General features: G+C 45.5%; 1 protein-coding gene across 1 annotated transcript in view; it reads right to left on the minus strand.

The window, feature by feature from the left end:
• Positions 1 to 22,418, minus strand: part of ACOXL (acyl-CoA oxidase like) — a 288,665-nt gene that overhangs the window by 126,838 nt on the left and 139,409 nt on the right. The window contains exon 11 of the mRNA XM_074333923.1: positions 18,237 to 18,390. Within this exon, the coding sequence (XP_074190024.1) occupies positions 18,237 to 18,390 (154 nt within the window). The remainder of the gene's footprint in view (positions 1 to 18,236; positions 18,391 to 22,418) is intronic.

Consider the following 22,418-nt stretch of genomic DNA (forward strand, 5'->3'; position numbering starts at 1 on the left):
ACTGTACGTGAGAGGTGTATTCATTTTATGCCTGTGTAGCTCTACCTCCCCAAGTGGGGAGAACCCATAGGTATGACAGCAGAGTGTGTGACATTCACTGCACCCTCTCCCAGGACAGCCGTGATCTGGAGGGGTGTCCTGACAGCCCGAGTTCTGGGCTTACAGAAGCTGGATGTCCAGATGGATGAGATGACATGTTGTCCCACCCTGCCCCGTATGCTTTGAGGTGACCTTGCAGTCCGGGGCTCATGAATTGGGAAGAGTGGGTGGGAGAGATTCATTCGTGGGCCCCTTCACCAAACATATACAGAGGGTCTCATGTCGTAGGCACGATGCTATACATTGCAAACCAAACACATGGTCCTGTCCTCCAGAGAGACAGGCATTAATCAGGTACACAAATGAAATAGGTAATTAAAAATCTGTGGTAAGTACCAGAAAGCAAAAGATCTGGGTTCCATGAGAAAAAAATAACAAGAAAGACCTCTTTTAACCCAGAGCCAGAGAAGGTGTTCAGAGGACTATTTAACTTGGAACTGTAAAGACAAGTCAGCTAGGCCAGGAACGGGAAAGCTGTTCCTGCTGAGCGAATGGCCTGTGCCAACATGAGGCCATAGAGGGTCACAGAATGTGTGGGGACTGGAGGGAAAGAGGGCTGGGGCTGCTGGGGGCACTGGCCCAGAGACAAGGGTGGAGAGGCAGACGGGGGTCAAGTGACTTGGGGCCCCTGTAGCCATCTTGGGGATTCGGTCTGTTAGTTTAGGTGCAATGTGAAGTCATAAGGAATTTTAAGCTTTGGAGTAAGATGACTTGTGGTTTTAAAAGATGGCTCTAGCTGCTGAGTGAGCACAGCCCAGGAGGTGGGAGAGAAGGAGTTGGAGCAGTTGGTGGCGTGGAAATGGGGCCTGGCGGCACGGAGGGAGGAGAAGGCTGAACAGGGGTTGGGTGTGTGTGAGAGAAGCAGAAAGGCCAGCCATGTGCACAGCGGGTGGGGTGGCGTGCATTGGGAGGAGACCCCGGGAGGATGAGCATGTTTGTGAGGAAGAGGGAACATTCGCATCTGTAACTGCTAGACGTGAGAATCAGTGAGACACCTAGCAGGACCAGTCACAATGAAAGTCAGATACAAGACTGGAGATGTGAAAAGATGCCTGGGATGAGACAGAGTGAGAGTCCTCACCCTATGCTCAGTATTTAAAAGCTCGGGAGGGACAATCATAAAGAGTAGACGACTCCGAGAAGAGAGGACGCAGACTCTCATGCGGACAATGCCCACATTCAGGGGTCAGGAAGAGGAACACTGGGGTCAGAAGACAAAGCAGTGGGAAGAAAACCAGAGTGCCGGGGTCTGCAAGCTGGCAGGCTGTCTGGGAGGGTGAGGTCTGCCATGATGATGCAGCTGACGCTGGGACAGGGCGGACTGAGAAGGGTCCTTCGCACTGAGTCCCAGGAAGCAACAGGGACTGGACCGAAACAGTTTCGGTAGCATGGAGGAGGGGACACCAGACTTACGTGAGACGTCTGTCTCTGGCAGTATGGCAGAATAGATAGTCTGTATAACAAACAAACGAAAAAAACAAAAAAACTAACTCTCCAGTAGAAACCATTGAAAATATGCTTGATAAAATATTTTAAAAATCACGCTGACTGCATATTAAGCTGATAAAGAGAACTATTCAGAGGCCAGACATGAAAAAACACAAATCCAAAAAGGGCGGCAGGTGGTGAGGCCAGGTAGGAGGTTACGCAAAGATGCCATGCAACACAGTCCTCAGGAAAACGATGCCCGGCAGGGCTAACGTCACGCCACCCTCACCCGAGGAGAAGCTCAGGAGATTTGCTAATCACAGCCATGGCTGTGGGTGGAGGGGAAACCCCACTCCTTAGAATTTCTGACCAGAGCCTGCATTCATTCACATGGTTCTGCAGCCTGAGACCCTGCATCCTACAAGCCTGGAAGCCCAGGCAGGAGCCGGGCTGAAGTGTAGACTGGTCTCAGGGACCCACACACCTAATGCAGATCCAGTCTGGACTGAAAGAACCACCCAGATAAAGTTCCAAAGTCATGGGCTTCAGAAAAAAAATCACAAAACACAATGGGGAAATAAAGGGCGATCAGAAGAGACAGATAACCAACAGAGCCAAAGCCTTGGAGACACTGAGGTCAGCCTAACACACCTACAAGGAGAAAACAGAGAACACAGGGAGACCATTTTCAAAATGACAGTGGCCTAAAAGTTTCCAGAACTGTTGACAGACACAAATCCAAACACTCAGCAAACCCAAATGACCCCAAATAGGAAGAGTGAAAAAGAAATTCATACTTAGACACGTGATAGTGGAACTATAAATCACCAAAAACATAAAATGTATTTTAAAAAATAGAGAGAGAAAAATAGATTGCCATGAAAAATTACAATAAGACAGACAGTCTATTGCTCAGCAAAGGGGGAGCTGGAATAATAGTAAAAACGTCAAAGTGCTGAGAGAAAGTGACTGCCCACCGGGAGCTCCTTTAGGATTTAAAACCCTGCTCCTACTCACAGAATGCACACCCCTGAAACACGCGTGGAAACTGTGGTCTAGGTCACAAAGATGGTCATAACAGATTTCAAAAGATCCCTATCACACTGGCCCTTTTCTCTGACTACAGTGGAATGAAGCGGAAAAACCAACATACTGTTAGTGACGACTACAGCGAGAACGCTTACTGACAAGACCGCCATGTTGTGCAGTGATCACACTGTAGCCAAAATGCCTGGGCCTATAGTCATGTCAGGAGCTGCGTGAGCTTATGCCAACTGATTCATCTCTCACTGTCTCATTTTTCACATACAGAATATTGGGGTCATAATAGTCCTACTTTGTGGGGTTGTTGTGAAGATAATAAAGTTAATGTGAAATGTGAAGACTGCTGCCTGACATGTAGCAAGAATTCAACAAAGTTGGTTATGATTATTTTTAAATACTAGACATTATGAAATTAAAAAAAACATACTCAGCTAATTCATAGTTCAAATAAGTCATGATGAAAATTAAAATATGCTTAGAATAAATAAAGAGAAAGTCTTAAATATCAAATCATGGTAAATCAGCTATAGAAGTATTTTTTTTAAGTTATAACTTTAAATATTTAGAATAGAAAAGGAGCAATGGTGAAAACTAATGAGATAACAACATCCCAGTGACGGTACTAGAAGACGAGGAGGAAAACAAACCCAAAGAAAGTAGACGGAAACAGATAATGAAGATAAAAATCAATGAAATAGAAAAAGCAGATAAAACTTGGAGAGGATCAACAGAAACAAAAGTTTACTATTTGAAAAGAAAATGTGAAAATAGGTCAAGTGACATAAGGATGGGAAAATAAACAATATTAGGGATGGCAAACAGAGCATAACTACCGATAGAGCAGGGATGAAAAAGATACGAGGGTATTATGAACTTTACGCCAATAAAGTTTAAAACTAAGAAGAAATGGAGAAATTACTAGAAAAATATAAATTACTAAAACAGACTCAAAAATAGAAAGCCTGACTAGCCATAACCACTAAAGAAAGAAAATCAATTATTTAAAATGTTCCCAGAAAGAAACTAAAGCCTAATAAGGCTTTATGGGTACTCACAGCAAACAATCAAGGAACAGAGAATTCAATTTTACACAAACTCTTCAAGAGAATAAACAAGAAGGACCGCCCACCCCCAATCATCTAGATGGTGGTGGAACTTTGATACCCAAATTAGACAAGGGCAGTACCAGAGGGAACCCAGCCAACTTCACTGACGATCATAGATGGGAAATCCTGAATGAGTATTGGCAGACAGAATCAACTGTATTACATACACACCCAAGTGTATTACATACACTTGTACACGCGTATATCCCCAAACTCAAGTTTTGTTAAACAGTAGAAAATCTCTGAATGTAAATTCACCATATTAGCAGATTAAAGGAAGGAAAAGGAGCAATTATCTCAATAAAACAAATGCACATAAGTAATCCCATAAAATTCATATATATTCATAATTTAAAAACCCACCAAAAAACAATCTCTCTCTCTCTCTCTCTCTCTCTCTCTCTCTCTCTCTCTCTCTCTCACACACACACACACACTCATGCATGCGTGTACACGTCTCTTCATAAACTAAGGGTAGAACAGCCCTTCCTTCACATCATAAAAGGTGTCTGGAAAATATCGACCCCAGATAGCACCATCAATGGTGAAAGAGTGAGCACACTGCCTCCAAGGTCAAGAATAATACAGGTGCCTGCTATCAACCTCTGCAACACTATGACAAAGAAATAAGTATAAGTACTCACAAAGGAAGAAACAAGATATAGAAAATGCAAAAGAACTACCAACAGATTATTCATTATTACGACAGTTTAACAAGGTTTCTGGGTATAAGATCAACATATAAAATTCAACTCCATTTCTATACAGCAGTTGCAAAGGATTGTTAGAAAACACTTTAAAACCTATCACATATAATGTGATAGATGCCTGCGCCGCTCCTGGTCTCATCACCCATAGAAGGGACATCAGCAGGCATGTTCATGACATGTGACCCACCCCCAAACCAAAGAGGACTGAGCCCCAAAATCAGCCCTGGGTCCTCGAGACACCCTCAGTGCAGCTGCACTGCAGCTGTAGACACCACAGCCAAAGCACAGCCTCAAATGCAGCTGAGCAAGGAGACTGGGCAGACCCCAGAGAGGCAGAGGCAGAGATCGTGGACCTGGGGGGACCGCAGCAGAGCTACACCCCAGTTGCGGGTCTCCTGAGACCTGCATTCCAGAACACACCTCTCCCTGTCCTGCTTGAGCATTGAGTCTGCAGTGGTTCCTTTCTTGTAACCAGCAGAACCTTAAATAAGATGACCATGAATTTAGAGGCCAACGTGTGAAGCTTCCTTTCTCCCCCTCCTTATTTCCTTGATGCGACAATATAGTAATGACAATACAGTAGATTCAAAATCTGGCAAATTGGCCCAGGGTGGACACCAGAGCAAGCCGTATGTTCTCAGATGTCTGGACACTATCCATTCCACACAAAATTTACACTCACCTTCTTTATGCCCTTTGTGCTGAGATCTTCAGAGGAATGTTGCCAACAAAATGGATTGTCCTTGGGTTATTTTAGTAATCTCTTTTTTTTGTCAATGACGAAGGTTGGTTTTATGGCCCAGCACTCTCCCACTCTAATTTGCCTGACAAGATAAAACCTGCTAACATAAGACGCTCACAAATATGACATGAGAATTCTCTCACTGGGAGATGATGTTTTCCAGTGACCACACGTTAACAGCAAAGCACAGAGGCTTGTTAAAAAATCGTGGGTTATGTTAAATGAGGGTTAAGGGCAGAACATGGATTAATGTGGAACCCAGGGGCCAGAAATAGTTATCATTCCCTCACCCCTCAAAAAGCAAGGCCCTGAATCAGGCTCAAGAGCCTTGGATCTGTAAAACCTGAGTTAGAACTGCTGCCTCCACCCTGTACAAGACCTGGACAACAGCATGTGATTTCCGGTCTTAGTCCTGCTATCCACCGGAAACCACAGCACAGTAATTCCAACTCATAGGACTGTCGGAGCGTTAAGGGCAGCCACACCCATACAGACCCTGACACTTTCCCTAGCAGGGGCTCAAACCTCAGGGGGTCAAAAACAGATACCTCTTTTGAAAAATAATCGCTGGTTCCTCTCATCTTGGAGCAAGGTTCTTTGAACGTCGAGAAATAATTTATCATCACACAGTGACTTTTACTGCGCTATCTTTCTGAATCCCTACAACCGAACAAAGATTGTCCGCATGGCAGTCTCAAAGTGGCAGCACAGATGAGGGCCTAGAAGTTAACCTGGAGCCCCAGAATGGTGGCATTCTTTGTGAAGGCCCTCCTTCTGTCCAAAGAACGGGGTCTCTGATCAATGCAATGGAAACGGAAGAAGTTGGCAAGAGACCCATTGGTGCCCTAGAAAAGTTGGGTTGAGGCTGAGCAAAGGATCTGGCTGATAATGTTGTCATAGTAACCACTGAGAAGGCCCTTCTACTGGGGTGAACACTTGGACCCCAGCCAGGCCCTTCTCAAGTTTCCCACATCCAACCTTGCACCTTTTCTGAGGAGGGGCTGTGCCAGAACCCCTTCCTGTCCGCTACCTAGCTACTTGGCCTATAGTGAAGCCCAGCTTGCCCCTCCCCTGCCCACAAGGGCAGTCCTAGCCAGCTGGCCCCGCGACCTCAGACTTAGAATCCTCCACCAACATCACTGGCTGTACGTGGCCCAGGCACCGGCCAGGAGTTTTCTTGGCTCTGTTTCTTAAGAAATTGGATGGGGAGCAAAATGGTCTCTGCCATATTAGATCCAAGTCAAGCTGACCTACTTATCTGTTCTGAGAGATACATGTCCAGGGGATTGCAGTGGAAGGCTGGGCAGTTAAACAAACACTGTCTGTTTTGTTCCAGGGACCAGTAAATCTGTAGCATCCAGGACGGAGGGGTAATCCCCCCAGTGGCTCTCCTCCTAGGCCAGCCACCTCCTGCAAGAGCCCAGTCCGCCTGTAGGACGTCAGGTTCCAGAAGAACTATGACTCCTTCTCAGGGCTGGGCAGGGGCCCACTGTGCTCTTGGACGTTTCAGTCTGGTTTCTCCAGTTCTCCTGGCTCTTTCCCTTGGTCACCAGCACTCTTAGCTGCTCGCCTTGGAGACCCTCTGTCCTTTCTACTCTGTAGTACCCCAGGAGACCAGGAACTGTTCAGGTGAGAGTGAACCGAACGCACGAGCGGGCTCCCAGAGGAAGCTGGCAGGCGCCCTCAGGAAGGGACTCAGGCTTGAGCTTCAGCATACGACCTCATGTCACCTCTCTGGAGCCCCAGAGTTCTGCTTTGCTTATTTCGGGCCCTGGTTCTGCTCCAGGAAACTAGTCTTGGACTGCGTTGACTAAATAACCGGGGGGCTCACCATCACACTTGCTTTTTATAATTTACAAACACTTGTAATTGCTTTAGTGTTCTCTTATGCAACCTTTACAACATAAAGCCTCAGTCGTTGTCCAGCTGGATCACATCTCCAAGCAGCCAACAGCAGCTCTGCATCTAATGGGAAGGGATCGGCCAGCGCATGCTCGCTGATAACCTTATCAGCAGGCTGGCCGTAGATCTCTCCTGGGACTTCATCATGCCCCAGTTCTGTACACATATTTCTTTACACTGCGTCAGCCAGTTCGGCTCTTCATGTGGGATTCTGAAACTCACTGGGGAGAAACGGAGCAGCCCGGGGCTGACATGAGAAGGCTCCCACAAAGGGGCCATGATGGAGGGGGCCCCAAATCCTGCCCAGTGACACCAGGAGTGGCATCTTGCAGTGTGGATATGTCAACATGCAGGAACAGTCCCTGGCCATGGGCATCCAGGTTCAGGTGGTACTCAAGGGCCAAGGGATGCTGTGACAGGCCCCTGTGAAGAACATGTGTGTGCCAAGGCCAGCAGCTGGGGCTCCAGGCACAGCTCTACCCCAGGGGCAGGGGCAGGCGCACATGCAGCTGTCCAGCCTCCCAGCTGTCTTAGACCCTGGTGCCTTAACATCAGACTCACTGAGAACGTGACTTGCTACCATGGTCCAAAGCCGCGCACTGAGGAGCCCCAAGCAAGCAGCTTCCACACGTGTCTAATGGGTCCTGGTGGGGGAGGGGAGAGAGCTGGGGTCCGTCATCATTCTGGCCTCAGAGAGGCCATGGGCTTGGTTCCAGACCACTGTGTTCCAGTGAATACCTCAATAAAGTGAGACATGTGCATTTCTTTGGTTTCCCAGTACCTGTAAAAGTTATGTTTACACTCTACTGTAGGTTATTAAGTGTGCAATAGCATTATGTCTAAAATAAAACACTGTGCATAGCTTAATTTAAAAATACGTTATTGCTAAAAAATGCTAACCATCATCTGAGCCTTCAGTGAGTTGTATCTTTTTGCCGGTGGAGGGTCTCGCCTCAATGTTGATGAAAACATGCTGTCTGCAAAGTGCAATAAAGTGAGGGGCAGTGAAAGGAGGTGTGCCTGTGACACCCAGGAAAAGGGAAGAGAAAGAGAGTCAAATGTTTCTTGGGTGCCAACCATGTGCTAGACTTCCAGACAGAAGGACACTGAGGCTCCCAGCAGTGAGGTCCAAGGTCACAGAGATCCCACCCCTTCCATGATGGGTGCACCCCACCTCTCAGAATGCCCCACATAAGGGGCAGAAATGTAATCTGGGTTCCGCTGGCCTACTCCTCACTCAGGCAACTGTAGGAAATGCCACTGGCTTTGTGGGATGAGGAGAAAAAAGAGGCAACGTGCAACTACAGTTAAGTATCAACAGTCTCAAGGACTTGGGTGAGCCTGTCAATCCTAAGAGAAAGGAAGTGGGAAGCTGAGAGAAGAGCAGAGGCCGAGTCACGTGCCTAGCCAGAGCTGCAGAGCTCCCGCTCAGTGTTCCCCACATGGGCCGGTGAAGGGTTTGCCCCACATCCAGAGGAGGCCAGAAGGGTTCTCACTCACACACTGAGACTAGAAGCCAAAATGCAGATCACGTGTAAGCACAGCCCTGGCCACAGGGAGGGTCTGGCTGCAGGCCAGGAGCAGGTTTTGCTTTCCCGGCTCCCATTCCAGTCCCTCCTGGGCTCGGAGAGGCTGGGTGACTAACTTAACATCATCCCCCTCACTTCCTCAGCGGTCCAGCAGAGGCAAAGAGCTGGGTGACCTCACAGGCTCCGACGGGACAAGAAGGGCCTGGTCCTGCCAGCCAACCTCCACTATCACAGCAGGAGCCACTTGAGCTAACACTCATGTCTGGGCAGCTGCAAACGGGCTCAGGAAGGAGAGACCTGCCCAAGGTCACACGGCTGCAAAGTGGAGGGTTAGATTCATCTGGTGCCCATCCCACTAAAATGAACCTGGCCATTTTCTGGAGTGTAAGTGCAGAGACCAGCACACTCAGTTTGCATGTGGCACAGAGGTTTGTGTGTGGGCTCTGAGCACAGACTCTCTGGGGTCAGAACCTGGCTCCGCCACTTGGGCAACTTCTTTCATCTCTCTCTGGCCTCAGCTTCCTCCTGTAAGCCTAATAATAATACTCATTCAGGAGACGTCATCAAAATGGCAGCGTGAGGTGAACCTCTGTAAAGCTCCCCTGGAATTTACAAATAATTGAACAACAATAACTCCACAAAGGATTCCCTGCACAGCAGACAGGCAAGACGAAGAGGCCCACTACTGAATTCATCTAAAGGTGGGCGAATCCCGCAAGCGGGGGAGGAGGGAAGGGAGAAGTGTGGAGACAGAGCTGTACATACGCAGGACACAGACCTAGCTCAGTGTTCCAAGCTCGCTGCACCCCGGAACTACCACAGCTGTGGGAGAGGGAAGAACTTGGACTGCTAGGGCTCCGCTTATGGCCCACAGGGCTGAGGGGGCAGCATATAACACGGCTGAACCCAACGCTCACGGCAGAGACCTCGGAGAAAAGACTGAGAGAAGAAGGCTGAAAACAGTGGTTTAAGCCCTCACTGCCAAACAGAGAACGGAAGCCTTAGGCACTGAGACTAGCCGCCCCCTCCTTACCCTCCCAGAGCTCTCCCCACCCCCACCTGCCCAGTGCTAGAAGCGGAACAGTAGCAGTGTCAGAGCAAAAGAACAGAATATTTGCTGTTCTGAGAACTGTGAGCCGCAGACACAGATTCGCAGCCCAACTAGTTCCGGCAAAGGGGAGGGAGCTGAGGAAGCAGGACCGGCTGTGGTGGTGGTCACCGCCATTGCTCTGGGCCACCTCTCACAACTCACCTTGACCTTGGCCCCACCTATCTGGGCAGATCCCTGCAGGAGTAAACAGAACTGCTGAAACATACAGGCTCGGAATCTGGTGCAGGAAGAGCTTTGGAACTTCAAAAGCTCTCGCATACCGACACGGACACTGCACCCTGTGACCCAGGTGAACTATTAACCGAGGAAAAGCCCATATCCCAGGGAATCCCCCCATTGTGTGAGAAGCTGGAATAGTGCAGAGAAAACAGCACTACCGTGTGAGAGAAGAAAAAAAAGGCTTCAGTCAGAGACAAAATAAAACATTCTACCAACAAATACTAGAAAACAAAAGAAAGACCTCTTCCTACCAACCAGTTGCAGAAGCCACTCCTGTAGATGTCTAGGAAGAGAAATAATAATCAGTAATTGCCATGAATAACCAAGGCAACAAGACAGCTCAGAAAGAAAGTGAAAAGTCTCCAGAAAAGGAACTTAAAGACATGGAAATATGGGACTTAAATGACAGAGAATTCAAGATTGCAGTTCTGAAAAAATTCAACGAGATGCAAGACAACACAGAAAGGCAGTTTAATGAACTCAGAAACACAATCAAAGAACAACATGAGCATTTTACGAAAGAGATTGAAATTTTAAAAAGAACCAAATAAAATTTCTGGAGATTAAGAACTCAATAGAAGAAATTAAGAATGAAATAACCAGCTTAGGTAGTAGAGTTGACCAGATGGAGGAAAGAGCCAGTGACATTGAAGATAGAAACATGGAAATTATACAGATGGAAGAAGAAAGAGACTTGAGACTTAAAAGAAATGAAAGAACTCTACAAGAACTTTCTGACTCCATCAGAAAGAGCAATCTAAGAATAATGGGCATACCAGAAGGAGAAGAAAGAGAGAAGGGAACAGAGAATATGTTCAAACAAATAGTCGATGAGAATTTCCCAAACTTGTGGACAGAACTGGATCCTCGAATCCAAGAAGCAAATAGAACACCTAATTACCTCAACCCCAACAGGCCTTCTCCAAGGCACATTGTATTGAAGCTGTCTAAAATCAATGACAAACAAAGAATCATCAGATTTGTTTGGAACCACAAAAGACCCCGAATAGCCAAAGCAATCTTAAGAAAAAAGAACAATACTGGACGTATCACACTCCCTGGCTTTAGCTTGTACTACAGGGCTACAATCATCAAAACAGCATGGTATTGGCAGAAAAACAGACACATAAACCAATGGAATAGAATTGAGAACCCAGAAATAAAACCACATAAATATGGACAGACAATTTTTGACAAAGAAGCTAAAAACATACAATGGAGGAAAGACAGCTTCTTCAATTAATGGTGTTGGGAGAATTGGATAGCCACGTGCGAAAGAATGAAACTGGACTGCTATCTGTCACCATGTACCAAAATTAATTCAAAATGGATCAAAGACTTAAGCACAAGACCTGAAACAATAAACTGCATAGAAGAAAACATAGGTACTAAACTTATGGACCTTGGTTTCAAAGAGCATTTTATGAATTTGACTCTAAAGGCAATGGAAGTAAAAGCTAAAATAAATTAATGGGACTATATGAAACTTAAAAGCTTCTGCACAGCAAAAGAAACCATCGACAAAATAAAGAGGCCACCAACTGAATGGGAGAAGATTTTTGCAAACAGTGCCTCCGATAAGGGGCTAATATCCAGAATATACAAGGAACTCATGCAACTCAACAATGAAAAAACAAACAACCCAACTGAAAAATGGACAGAGGACCTGAAGAGACATTTCTCCAAAGAGGACATACAAATGGCAAATAGACATATGAAAAAATGCTCAACATCACTAATCAGCAGAGAAATGCAAACAAAAAACCACAATGAGATATCATCTCACCCCAGTCAGAATGGCTATCATCAACAAGACAGATAGTAACAAATGTTGGAGAGGCTGTGGAGAAAAAGGAACCCTCATACACTGTTGGTGGGAATGCAGACTGGTGCAGCCGTTATGGAAGGCAGTGTGGAGGTTCCTCAAAAAATTACGAATAGAATTGCCATATGACCCAGCGATCCCTCTCCTGGGTATCTACCCAAAGAATCTGAAAATATGTCTACATAAAGACACGTGAGTTCCAATGTTCACTGCAGCTTTGTTTACGGTGGCCAAGACATGGAAACAACCAAAATGTCCTTTGATAGATGAATGGATGAAGAAGTTGTAGTATATATACACAATGGAATACTATTTGGCGGTAAGAAAAAATGATATAGGAACACTTGTGACAACATGGATGGATCTTGAGAGTATAATGCTAAGCCAAATAAGTCAGACAGAAAAAGCAAAGAACCATATGATTTCAGTGACATGTGGTATATAAACCAAAAACAACAAAAGAACAAGACAAACAAATGAGAAACAAAAACTCATAGACACAGACAATAGTTTAGTGGTTACCAGAGGGTAAGGAGGGAGGGGGGTGGGAGATGAGTGTAAGGGGGATCAAATATATGGTGATGGAAGGAGAACTGACTCTGGGTGGTGAACACAGTGGGATTTATAGATGATGTAATACAGAATTGTACACTTGAAATCCATGTAATTTCACTAACAATTGTCACCCCAATAAATTTAAAAAATAATAATAATAATACTCATTCAACTTTAAATTAGCTAAGTTACTACAGGCAACGCACTTATAAAGGTGCCTACACATATAAGAAGTACTTTCTTGCTGTTAACAGAAACTAGTGAAAAGCAGAGACTGCCCAGCCCCTGGTTCCTGGGCCATGTGTGCACTGTCTGCCATGGGAAAGGCTGCCTTTCCACCAGCAGCACGCTGGTTGGAGTTGCAGGTCTGGAATACCCCGTGGAACTCAGTACCTGATCAGTGGTCAGCCTGGGGCTCCTAACATTGAGAGGCTCGTTAGGTGGGGCAATGCGGTCTCGTTAGCCCAGTGATGTCCGCTTATTCCACACAGCGGATTTGAGCCTTGCCACCCTGGGGAGCTCCCACCCACCGGCACTCCAGTGTGATTTCCCGTCTCCTCCTCTGGACATAGCTTTAACCTATCAACGTGGGTTCTAGGGCCTGAGAAATCAGTCCTCCACCCCCTGGCAAACTATCCAACTGCTCTGAGCCCGTTTCCTCATCTGCAAAGTAGGGCTAATCAAAGTAGCTTAACTCCGAGGGTTGTCACTGCATTTAGGACTGTTATGTCCTTTCGATGAATTGGCCCTTTGGTCACTATGAAATGACCTTATTTGTCCCTGGTGATATTCTTTGCTCTGAAATCTACATTGTCTGGTATTAAGGCACTCCAGCTTTTTACTGATGAGTGTTAGCAGGGTATATCTTTTTCCATCCTTTAACTTTTAACCCATTTGTGCCTTTACATTATATATTTTTTTAATTTTATTTTATTAAATTTATTGGGGTGACAATTGTTAGTAAAATTACATAGATTTCAGGTGTACAATTCTGTATTAGGAACTCATGCAACTCAACAACAAAAAAACAAACAACCCAATTGAAAAATGGGCAGAGGACTTGAAGAGACATTTACATTATATTTGAGGTGTGTTTCCCTAGTCTAGCTTTTTCAATCCCATCTGACGATCTCTGCTTTTTAATTGGGATATTTGTGGCATTTAATGTGTTTATTAATATGGCTGGGTTTACACCTGTCATCTGGGTATTCCTTTTCTATTTGAACTATCTCCATTCTTCCACATTTCCTCTTTTCCTGGCTCCCTTTGTTATAATTCCATTTTAACTACTTTGTTGACTTACTAGCTATAACTCTGTTATTTTCGCGGTCGCTTGAGGGTTCAAAGTAGAAAGTTCCAGCTGCTCACAGTCTACTTCTAGGTGATATTATATTTCACGTAGAGTGTGAGAACCGTACAACAATACACTTCCTCTTCTCCCCTCCTGGCCTGTATGCTGTAGTCATACATTTTACTTTCACAAGTGTTATAAACCTCACACTATATTGTTCTGATTCTTGTTTAAAAGTTCATTACCTTTTAAAGAGATTTAAAGACTAAGAAAAGCAATCTTATATGTTGACTCATAGACTACTTTTAGAGACTTTCATTCCTTTGTATAGATCTGTATTTCTAGCTGGTATCATTTCCTTCTACCTGAAGAATTTCCTTTGATGTTTCTTATTAGTGAAGGTCTGTTGGTGATGAGTCCTTTCAACTTTTGCATGAACATGTCTTTATTTTACTTTTCTTCCTGAAACATAACTTTACTGAGTACAGGATTTTAGATTGACTGTATCTTTTGGTACTGTGGTTCCACTGTCTTCTTGCTTGCATTTTCTCCAGTGGTAAGTCTGCTGTCATCCTTTACTTTGTTCTTTTATACATAACATTCCTTTTTCCCTCTGGCTATGAGTCTTAAGGTATTCCTGACTTGCTGGTGGGAAAGGCACTGTTCCCTGTCCCATGTGAGCTCCAACTACTGCTTCCTCTGGCCCTTTCAGGTGACTCTTTCCTCACACACACACAGCAATTGGTTCTCAGCCAAACATTCGAAGGGAACCACTGCCCATCTCCAAGTTCTCTCTCTGTCCAGTTCTCTTTTCTTTGATCCTCTATCCTGTGAATTGTAGATGCTTTGATCTCCCTGGACTTTCTGCTCCAGGTCTTCAAATCAGTTTGCTGGGCTCTGCCTCAGTTCCCCCTCCTGAGGCACAGCACGGAGACCCTCTCAGGCAGTAAACTCCGGGCAATTATAGGGCTCATCTGGTTATTTCCTCTCTCTCAGAGAGCACTGTCCTTCCATGACTGATGTACAGTGTAATATATGAATTACACACACACACACACACACACACACACACACACACACAATCTAGTGTCCATTTCTGGTTGTTTCAGTTAGGACGGTATATCTGCTGCATGTCACTTCCACCTGGTCAGAAGCAGAAGTCCCCTAGCACTCATTTGACCAAAATTGTAGGGCCTACCAGGTCCAGCAGTGTGTAGTGTGCCCGCTCATATCACCTGGCTCTGAGAACAGGGAACGTGTCCCTAGTGCACTGCCCCACACAGAGAGAGAACTTAGAAATACTTAACAGTGACTTTTAATCTGCAGTCAACCAGGCAATGAAGTGTTTGCATGAACATTAATTATGAAAGTTCCAACCAGCATTGTTCATTTGATGATCTGATTTTGTGGGAGAAATCTTTTTCATATGAAATCTCATTTGTCCCAGGCTTTATGCACAAAAAGTAACAGACTATGCTGAAAAGGGACAGACAGTGGTTGAAAGTTTAAGCTGGAAACAAAGGAGTTAAAAGACAAAAATGTAATTTAATTCCAAAGTTCCACTTCCATGTGTATTCTGCATTCATCTACTTCACTACTAAAAATGTTCTTTAAGCAACTAAATGTCACTCTGGCAGCATTCAGCCTACCACCTATAGAAAGCGGTAATAGCCAAGGCTCCTATCAAAACAGCCAACCACAGATTTTCTCGTGACTTCCTGACACAGTGATAATGTTACTAAAACCCATCACCAAGTACTAGGCAAACACTGATTTGTGGGGAGAATATACTCCTCAATCCAATGGTTCCCAAAGAAGATTTGAGAGAAACAATGTGGGAGCAGGAACTCCCACGTGGACCAAATGCTGGGTGGCTGTGTGTTGATTCTTCCCCTCAGATCCACAACCAGCCAAGCAGACAGGACAAACCGATCACTCTTTGTAAGTGTCAGTGCTTAGGAGACGTTTAAAGGCCCTTATCTCTTTCCCATTTTCAAACACATAATCGCAAGTCCCAAAGGGCCAAATTAGTAACATTCCAGTGAAAACTGAACTATCAGAGATTTGGGTCTCAGCAAACACACCCCCCAGTCTGAACTAGAAAATGTATCACCTGAAACCCCCACTTCGTTGTATCATATGGACACTCTCTGTGAACCGCAGCTCTCAGTTCCACAAAACAAGGTCCTTCTGTCGGATCAGTGAGTCTGAGCTATGTTTTGAAAATGACAGGCTGTAACACACTACAGGTCATGCAATCAGTTTAATGCATCATGACTAGCTTTTCTTAAAATGACATCAACTAAAAAGAAAATACTAGAGCATAGCTCAATAGTGAGGCAAGCATTGCTTCATGAAATTTCCCTTTTTGATTTCATGTATGTAGGTTTGTATGTACAGGGTGATAATGAAAAGTATATCTTTTACTTTGGGTTGTGGTCAAAAGAGTTGGAAGTCACTGGTCCAACAACTATTAAGACTCTGTGTTCAACTCCCGGTGGGAGTGGGAATGGGTATAACCGTTGTAGGTCTTGCTTCTAAACAAGGTGGTTTTCCGTGTTGTCTCAGCAGCCCCCAGACTCAAGTCCACATGTCCCCACCCCTGGAGACCCGCCTAAAGAAGAGAGTGTGTGTAAATATGAACTGACAACAATTAGAAGATGCTCATGCTTGTCATTCAACAAATATTTGTGTGTCTACAAATAGCCTTGCGCTAGGTGTTGGGTGGATATGGGGTGAGCAAGAGAAGGGAGGGAACAGAAATGGGAACCAGAACCCCTGTACCCAGGAAGGCCCTGGTGGGGTTCAGGGCTGGCACCTAGCCTAGAAGAGCAGCCCTCCAACGTCATGTCTCTATGGCAAAGGGGTCATGTCTATCCTGGTGGTGCTGGGCAGTAAGGGGACATGACTGGGCAGGGCCACTGGACAGTGGGGCAAGCAAGAACCAGTTGTTTAGTGCAGGCCCACCAAGGCTCAGAATTGACTGAGGGAAAACATGGCCTCCCAAAATGAAGCACCAGGACACATCTGAGGACAGAGGGTCATGCTGACCAAGAGAAGGGCAAGAGGGCCTCTGTGTAGGGATGGTCCTCAGGCCTGGGGACAGGAGACCACTGGGCACACCAGCCCCTGAGTGCATCAGAGGAATGAGCCATGGGAAGAAGACTAGGAGACTTACAACCACAGCCTCTTTGCACCCTCTGGCAGAGTTACCTGCCACAGGCCACCTCATCTGAGTGCCCAGCACCCCCCGCAGTGCCTAGCTGCCCTGCCTGAGGGTCACTGCAGGCCTCACTCCCCAGCTGCCGGCCCAACCTTTCTTGCTGTGCCCGGGACCCCTGAGCCCTGCTCTCAGGAGCTGCTGCCAAGTTCTGTTGAGGGGCAGACACCTGTCAGGAGCTGCAGGTGGAATCAAGTCCCCCCAGGCCTCCCGACAGGTTGGGGCACTAGGGACAGTCACAGTGAGTCATTGCCTCTGGCCACCCAGAGGGACTCAGAGCGCCCCAGCGCCAGCGGTCACTTTCTTCACCACCCTCCTTCTCCATGTGGACTCCACAGGAGCAAAGCAAGTGTGTCCACCGTCCTCATGGCCGTGAGTAAACGCTTGACTAACAGCAGCACCCCTCCCCATCATGAGCGCGTCTCCACTCAGCCTCCTTCAGACACATGATCACGGGAGGTGCTCATTCCCACCCCCACTGTCCATGTGGGGGGATCCTGGGGCCTGCCTGTGTGAAGGCCCTGCCCCTCTGTGGGCCCCACTGATACAGAGAGGCGGGGGGTCTGCCTTCCAGACACTTAGCCTTTCTCTTTTTTCCTCCACAGCTGCCCTTGACCTCCTCTTAACCCCTTCTTACTGAGGCTAAAACTCTTCATCAGCCCCTCCAGGGGCAGAGCTGCTGTTTGGAGGCAAATGTTCAGCCAAGCTCAGGATTAAGCTCCAGCCGAAGGCCCTGCTGTCCTCCAGGAGGCAGGGGAATGGGACTGTCCTCGGGCTGCTGACTCAGGGCTGCCGTCTGGAGCCGAGCCCCAGGTGCCACCACAGCTGATGCCTGTAGTCTGGCCATGCAACCAAGTCACAGCTGTCCTGCCCTCAGAGAACCCCTGGGTCCCCTACTCCGCGGCTCTGCCCCACCCCCCCAGGGTGCAGACTCCCATGTGTCACACAGGTGCCTCTGCTCTCAGGGTGGTGGGGAACAGGCACGGGTCCCTGGTATCCCCAGTCCCCCCAGCTCCCCGAAGATTCACATGGGGGTTCCTCACCCCTGGTGCCCCTCACCACACCGTCCAGCCTGAGGCCCAGAGCTGGGGACACACCAAGCCGTCTAAACACTGGCATGTCCCATGTGCCCCCTCCCCAGGCTAGAAACTCCTGGGGTCAGTTCCTACCCTCTCCCCGCGGGACTAAAACACTCGAGCCGAGCTCTGGTCACCTGACCTTCACTGGCCCCTTCCCATAGTGTCACCACCACCACAAGAAGTCGAATGACATGAACCACGGGCTCCATGGGCCAGGCCCTGTGGCCGTGCGTTTCACACACCCAGCACAGTGCATGCATGGACGACAAGGCTGAGCGACGCACCAAGGGTCACAAGGGCAGTCGGCATGTCTGCCTGGCACTATTGGCACAGGCGCTCCCCCAGACGTGCTGTGACACGGGGACTGTGGACTCACCATGCCTCCGGTGCCCTCGCGGCAGTCCTGCAGACAGCGGACGTTCTCCCAGGTGCTGTAGGCTTTCAGCCCCGCCACCAGCGCCTGCAGCGCGCGGCTGTCCACCAGCTCCTTCCCCTGGAAAATGTCCTTGTCCAGGAGGCCCCCGGCATACCTGCAGGACCAGCAGAGACATGTGCTGCATGCATCACACAGGTGGGGGACCAGCTCAGGGCACCTCCTGCATTTCCCTTGGCGCCCTCAGAACCATCCCCTGCATCCTGAGCCCCCACTCCTCCTCCTTCGCCTCCACTCACAGTCACAGGCCTCTGCTTGGCTTAACCCTCTTCCCGCTTTTGTCTACACAAACAGCATCATATTCCAAATTATTTCTCCCACCCCTCACACAAAACACATCACGTGTCTCCTGTGTTTTAATTGTTTAAATGCGACGTGCATGGAAAGTTCTGAAATGGACTGCATGCCAGGCAGATGCACAGCCCCAAAGAAGTGCAGACGCCCATGTTAGGGCCTCAGACTTTGTTACCCACATGGCAAAGGAGCTTGAGATGGAGAACTTATCCTGGGTTGTCCAGACGGGTGCAATGTCATCACCCCGGTCCTTCTAAGTGAAAGGGAGGCAAGAGGAGATGTGACAACGAAGTGGGCAGGGTGATGCAGGATAAGCAAGACTCAGCTGGCAATGCTGGCTTTGGAGATGGAGGAAGAGGCCACGAGCCACGTGATGAGGAACCTTCTAGAAGCTGGAAAGGCAGAGAAGTTAGGTCTCCCCCAGAGCATCCAGGACTGCAGCCTCGGTTTTCATCAATGGGCACCTTTCGGACTTCTGACTTCCAGACCGCAAAGGTACTACATTTGTGTTATTTTAAGCCACCAAGTTTGTGACAATTAGTTACAGCACCAACAGCACACTACTACAGATTACGAACCATTTCTTCCTTCGAAATGATGACCCCGTTTTCCTTGTGTCTCAGCCACCTGTGGGCACGGCTACTGTGCAGCAAACAGCGATGTCCAGAGGTCTTCTTCCCTCAGCAGATCTTCCCCTCTGTTCTGGTTTTCCTCTTTGCCATATGTATCTTTCGAGAAACTTGTCTATTTCGTATATATTGTCAAATGTATTGGCATTACATGGGCATTACATCAATAACAATAATAATATTTAATTTCAAAACACCACAGTGGAGGGCACAGCTTTCCTCACCCCCTTCTTCTGAACACCTTCCTGCTAGCCTAGCTTATAAAGTCTCTTTTACAGTCAGGCCTTGTCTATCACCACTGCTAGGAATAAAGTTTCATTGAACTCTTTCTGTGCCCAGCCAAACTCCAGGACACACAGGAAGCCCCAGGACCAGACACTAAGGTCAAGGGTGGTCCACACACGGCTGGGCACTGTCGTCCAAGCACCTTAAACTTGCTGGCAGGATCCAGGAGAGTGCCATGAAGCCTGGACTCACTGGTGTCAGCTGAAGCCCCTGCACTGGAGACTGAAAACAGTGACAGCAGTTAGAGGTGTTGGCTCACTGATCACTCTCCATCAACTGAGTGTCATCTATTGAGATGATTATATGGCTCTTCACCTTTATAGTGTTAATATGATCAATAATATAGATTGACTTTCAAATGTTAAACCAACCTGATATTCCTGGGGTTGGTCATTATGTACTATCCATCTTACATTTTACTGTGGGATCTACTAATATTTTGTGCTTAATGGGTACTGGTCTCATAATGTCATTCAGTTTTGGTGTCAGGGTAATCCTCCTAAAATTATTTGGAAAGTTTTCCCTTCTTCTTTATTTTCTGAAAGAATTTATGTAAAATTAGTATGTTTTCTTTTCTTAAAAATTTGGTAATGCCAGGTAAGGCTATTCAAATTTTCTATTTCTTTTTGAGTCACTCTTGGTCATATGTATCTTTCGAGAAACTTGTCTATTTCGTATATATTGTCAAATGTATTGGCATTACATGGGCATTACATCAATAACAATAATAATATTTAATTCTATCCTTTCAACATCTGTAGGATCTGTAGTGATGTCCTCTCTTTTATTCCAAATACTGGTAATTTGTGTCTCTTTTTTCTTGATCAATAATTTCTAATTTAACTTTATTCTAATCAGAGAACATGCTTTATGTGATTTTAATCTTTTTAAATTGACATGGTCTGTCCTGGTAAATATTCATGCTGTTGTTGAGTAGAGTGTTCAATAAACGTCATTTAGGTCAAGCTCATTGGTGATGTTCATATCTTTTATATTATTACTGGTTTCATGTCTGTTTATTATGTCAGGTACTCAGAGAGGAGGATGCATGTCCACAAGCATAATTTTTAATTTGTTAATTTCTCCTTTCAGTACTTTCCATTTTTGCTTCATGTATTTTGAGGCTATTATGTTGAGTTCATACACATTTCGATCATTACGTCTTCTTGATGAGTAGACTGCTTCATCATTATGAAGTGTTGCTCTTTATCTCAGGTAATATTCCTTTTTCTGAAGTCCACTTTATCTGATATTAATGTATCCACCCAAGCTCTCTCATGGTTAGTGTTTGTAGGGGTAAATTTTTTGCATACTTTTAACTTATTTGTCTTTATATTATAAGTGGGTTTCTTATAGAAAGCATCTAATTCAGTCTTGACTTATCATGTCTGACATTCTGCAGATAGGAATGTTTGAATCACTTACACTTAATGTAGTTATCAACATGATTGAGTTTAAACTATTATCTTGCAGCTTTTCTCTATTCATCCCATATGTTCTTTGTTCCCTTCCCCTCTGCTCCTTTCTTCTTTTAATTGAATTTTTTTCTTTAGTATTCCACTGTTAGATTTTTAACTATACTACTCTTATTTTTTCAGGGATTTTTCTGTGGTCTAAAATATGCATCTTTAACTGATCACACATTTCCCTCAAATGTTATACCACTTCACGGATAATGTAAGAGCCTTACAATAAAACAGTATACTTCCATTTCATTCTCCCATCCATTGTGTTACTATAGAATATCTATATAGATGGATGTTCATACATATATATGAATACATATATACATATGTATGTATATACATATAGATAGTCTACATATGTTATAAATTTCATTGCTCCTTTTACTTTAAACAATTTGTCTTTTTTCCTTATCAATATTCTTAAGGAATAAATTATTCACAACAGATTGCATTCACCCAAAGCACATTTAAAGAGTTTTGACAACTATACATGACCATGAGAACACGACCACAACCAAGCTACAGAGTATTTCTAACACCTTCCAAAACACATCTCTGCCTTTTTGCAATCCATCCCCTCCCCCTCCCTCAACCCCGCCTCTAGGTAATCACTGTCCCATTCTGTCACTACAGGTTAGTTTGCATATTATGTACGTGAGAGTATGCACTATGTGTTATGTGCTGCTTCTTTATGTGCATATTGTTTTGAAATTCATCATATTGTAGCACATATTCATAGTTCCTTCTTTTTATTGCTGACTAGAATTCCACTCTGTGTAATGCATATATCACATTTCATTTATGCATTTACTTACTGATAAACATTGGTCCTATCCAGTGAGAGCTATGACAAATAAAACTGCTATGAAAATTCACATAAAAATCTTAGAGGAGACATATATCTTCATTTGTCTTGCATAAATATGCAGGAGTGAAATGGCTGGGTCGCATGGTAGATGTGTTGTTAACTTTTTAAGAAACTGCCAGACAGTTTTCCAAAGTGATTGTGCAATTTTACATTCTCACCAGCAGTGGAAGAGAGTTCTAGTTGTCCCACATGCCAGCCAACAAATGGTCTTTGCAGTCTTTAATTTCAGTCATCCAGTGGATAAGTAATGGTATATCCTCATGGTTTGAATTTGCATTTGCCTGATAATTAATGATCATCTTGTCATGCATCTATTGACTGACCATTCATATGTCTTCTTTCTTAAATGTCTCCTAAAAGCTCCTGCCCATTTTCTATAGGCTTGCTCATCTTATTTTTAATTGAATGTCTTCTTTACATATGCTGGATAAACACCACACTGTCAGACATATGGATTGCAAATAGTTCCCCCGTTCTGTGGCTTGCCTTTCATCCTTAATAACAAAAACCAATTTTGGTTCAAGGTATTTACCTTCTTCCATCCATACAATAATCTTGTAAATTTCTGAATATCCCTGTTTGC

The sequence above is a fragment of the Rhinolophus sinicus genome, linkage group LG05 (genome assembly GCF_036562045.2).
Source record: "Rhinolophus sinicus isolate RSC01 linkage group LG05, ASM3656204v1, whole genome shotgun sequence".
Taxonomy (NCBI): domain Eukaryota; kingdom Metazoa; phylum Chordata; class Mammalia; order Chiroptera; family Rhinolophidae; genus Rhinolophus; species Rhinolophus sinicus.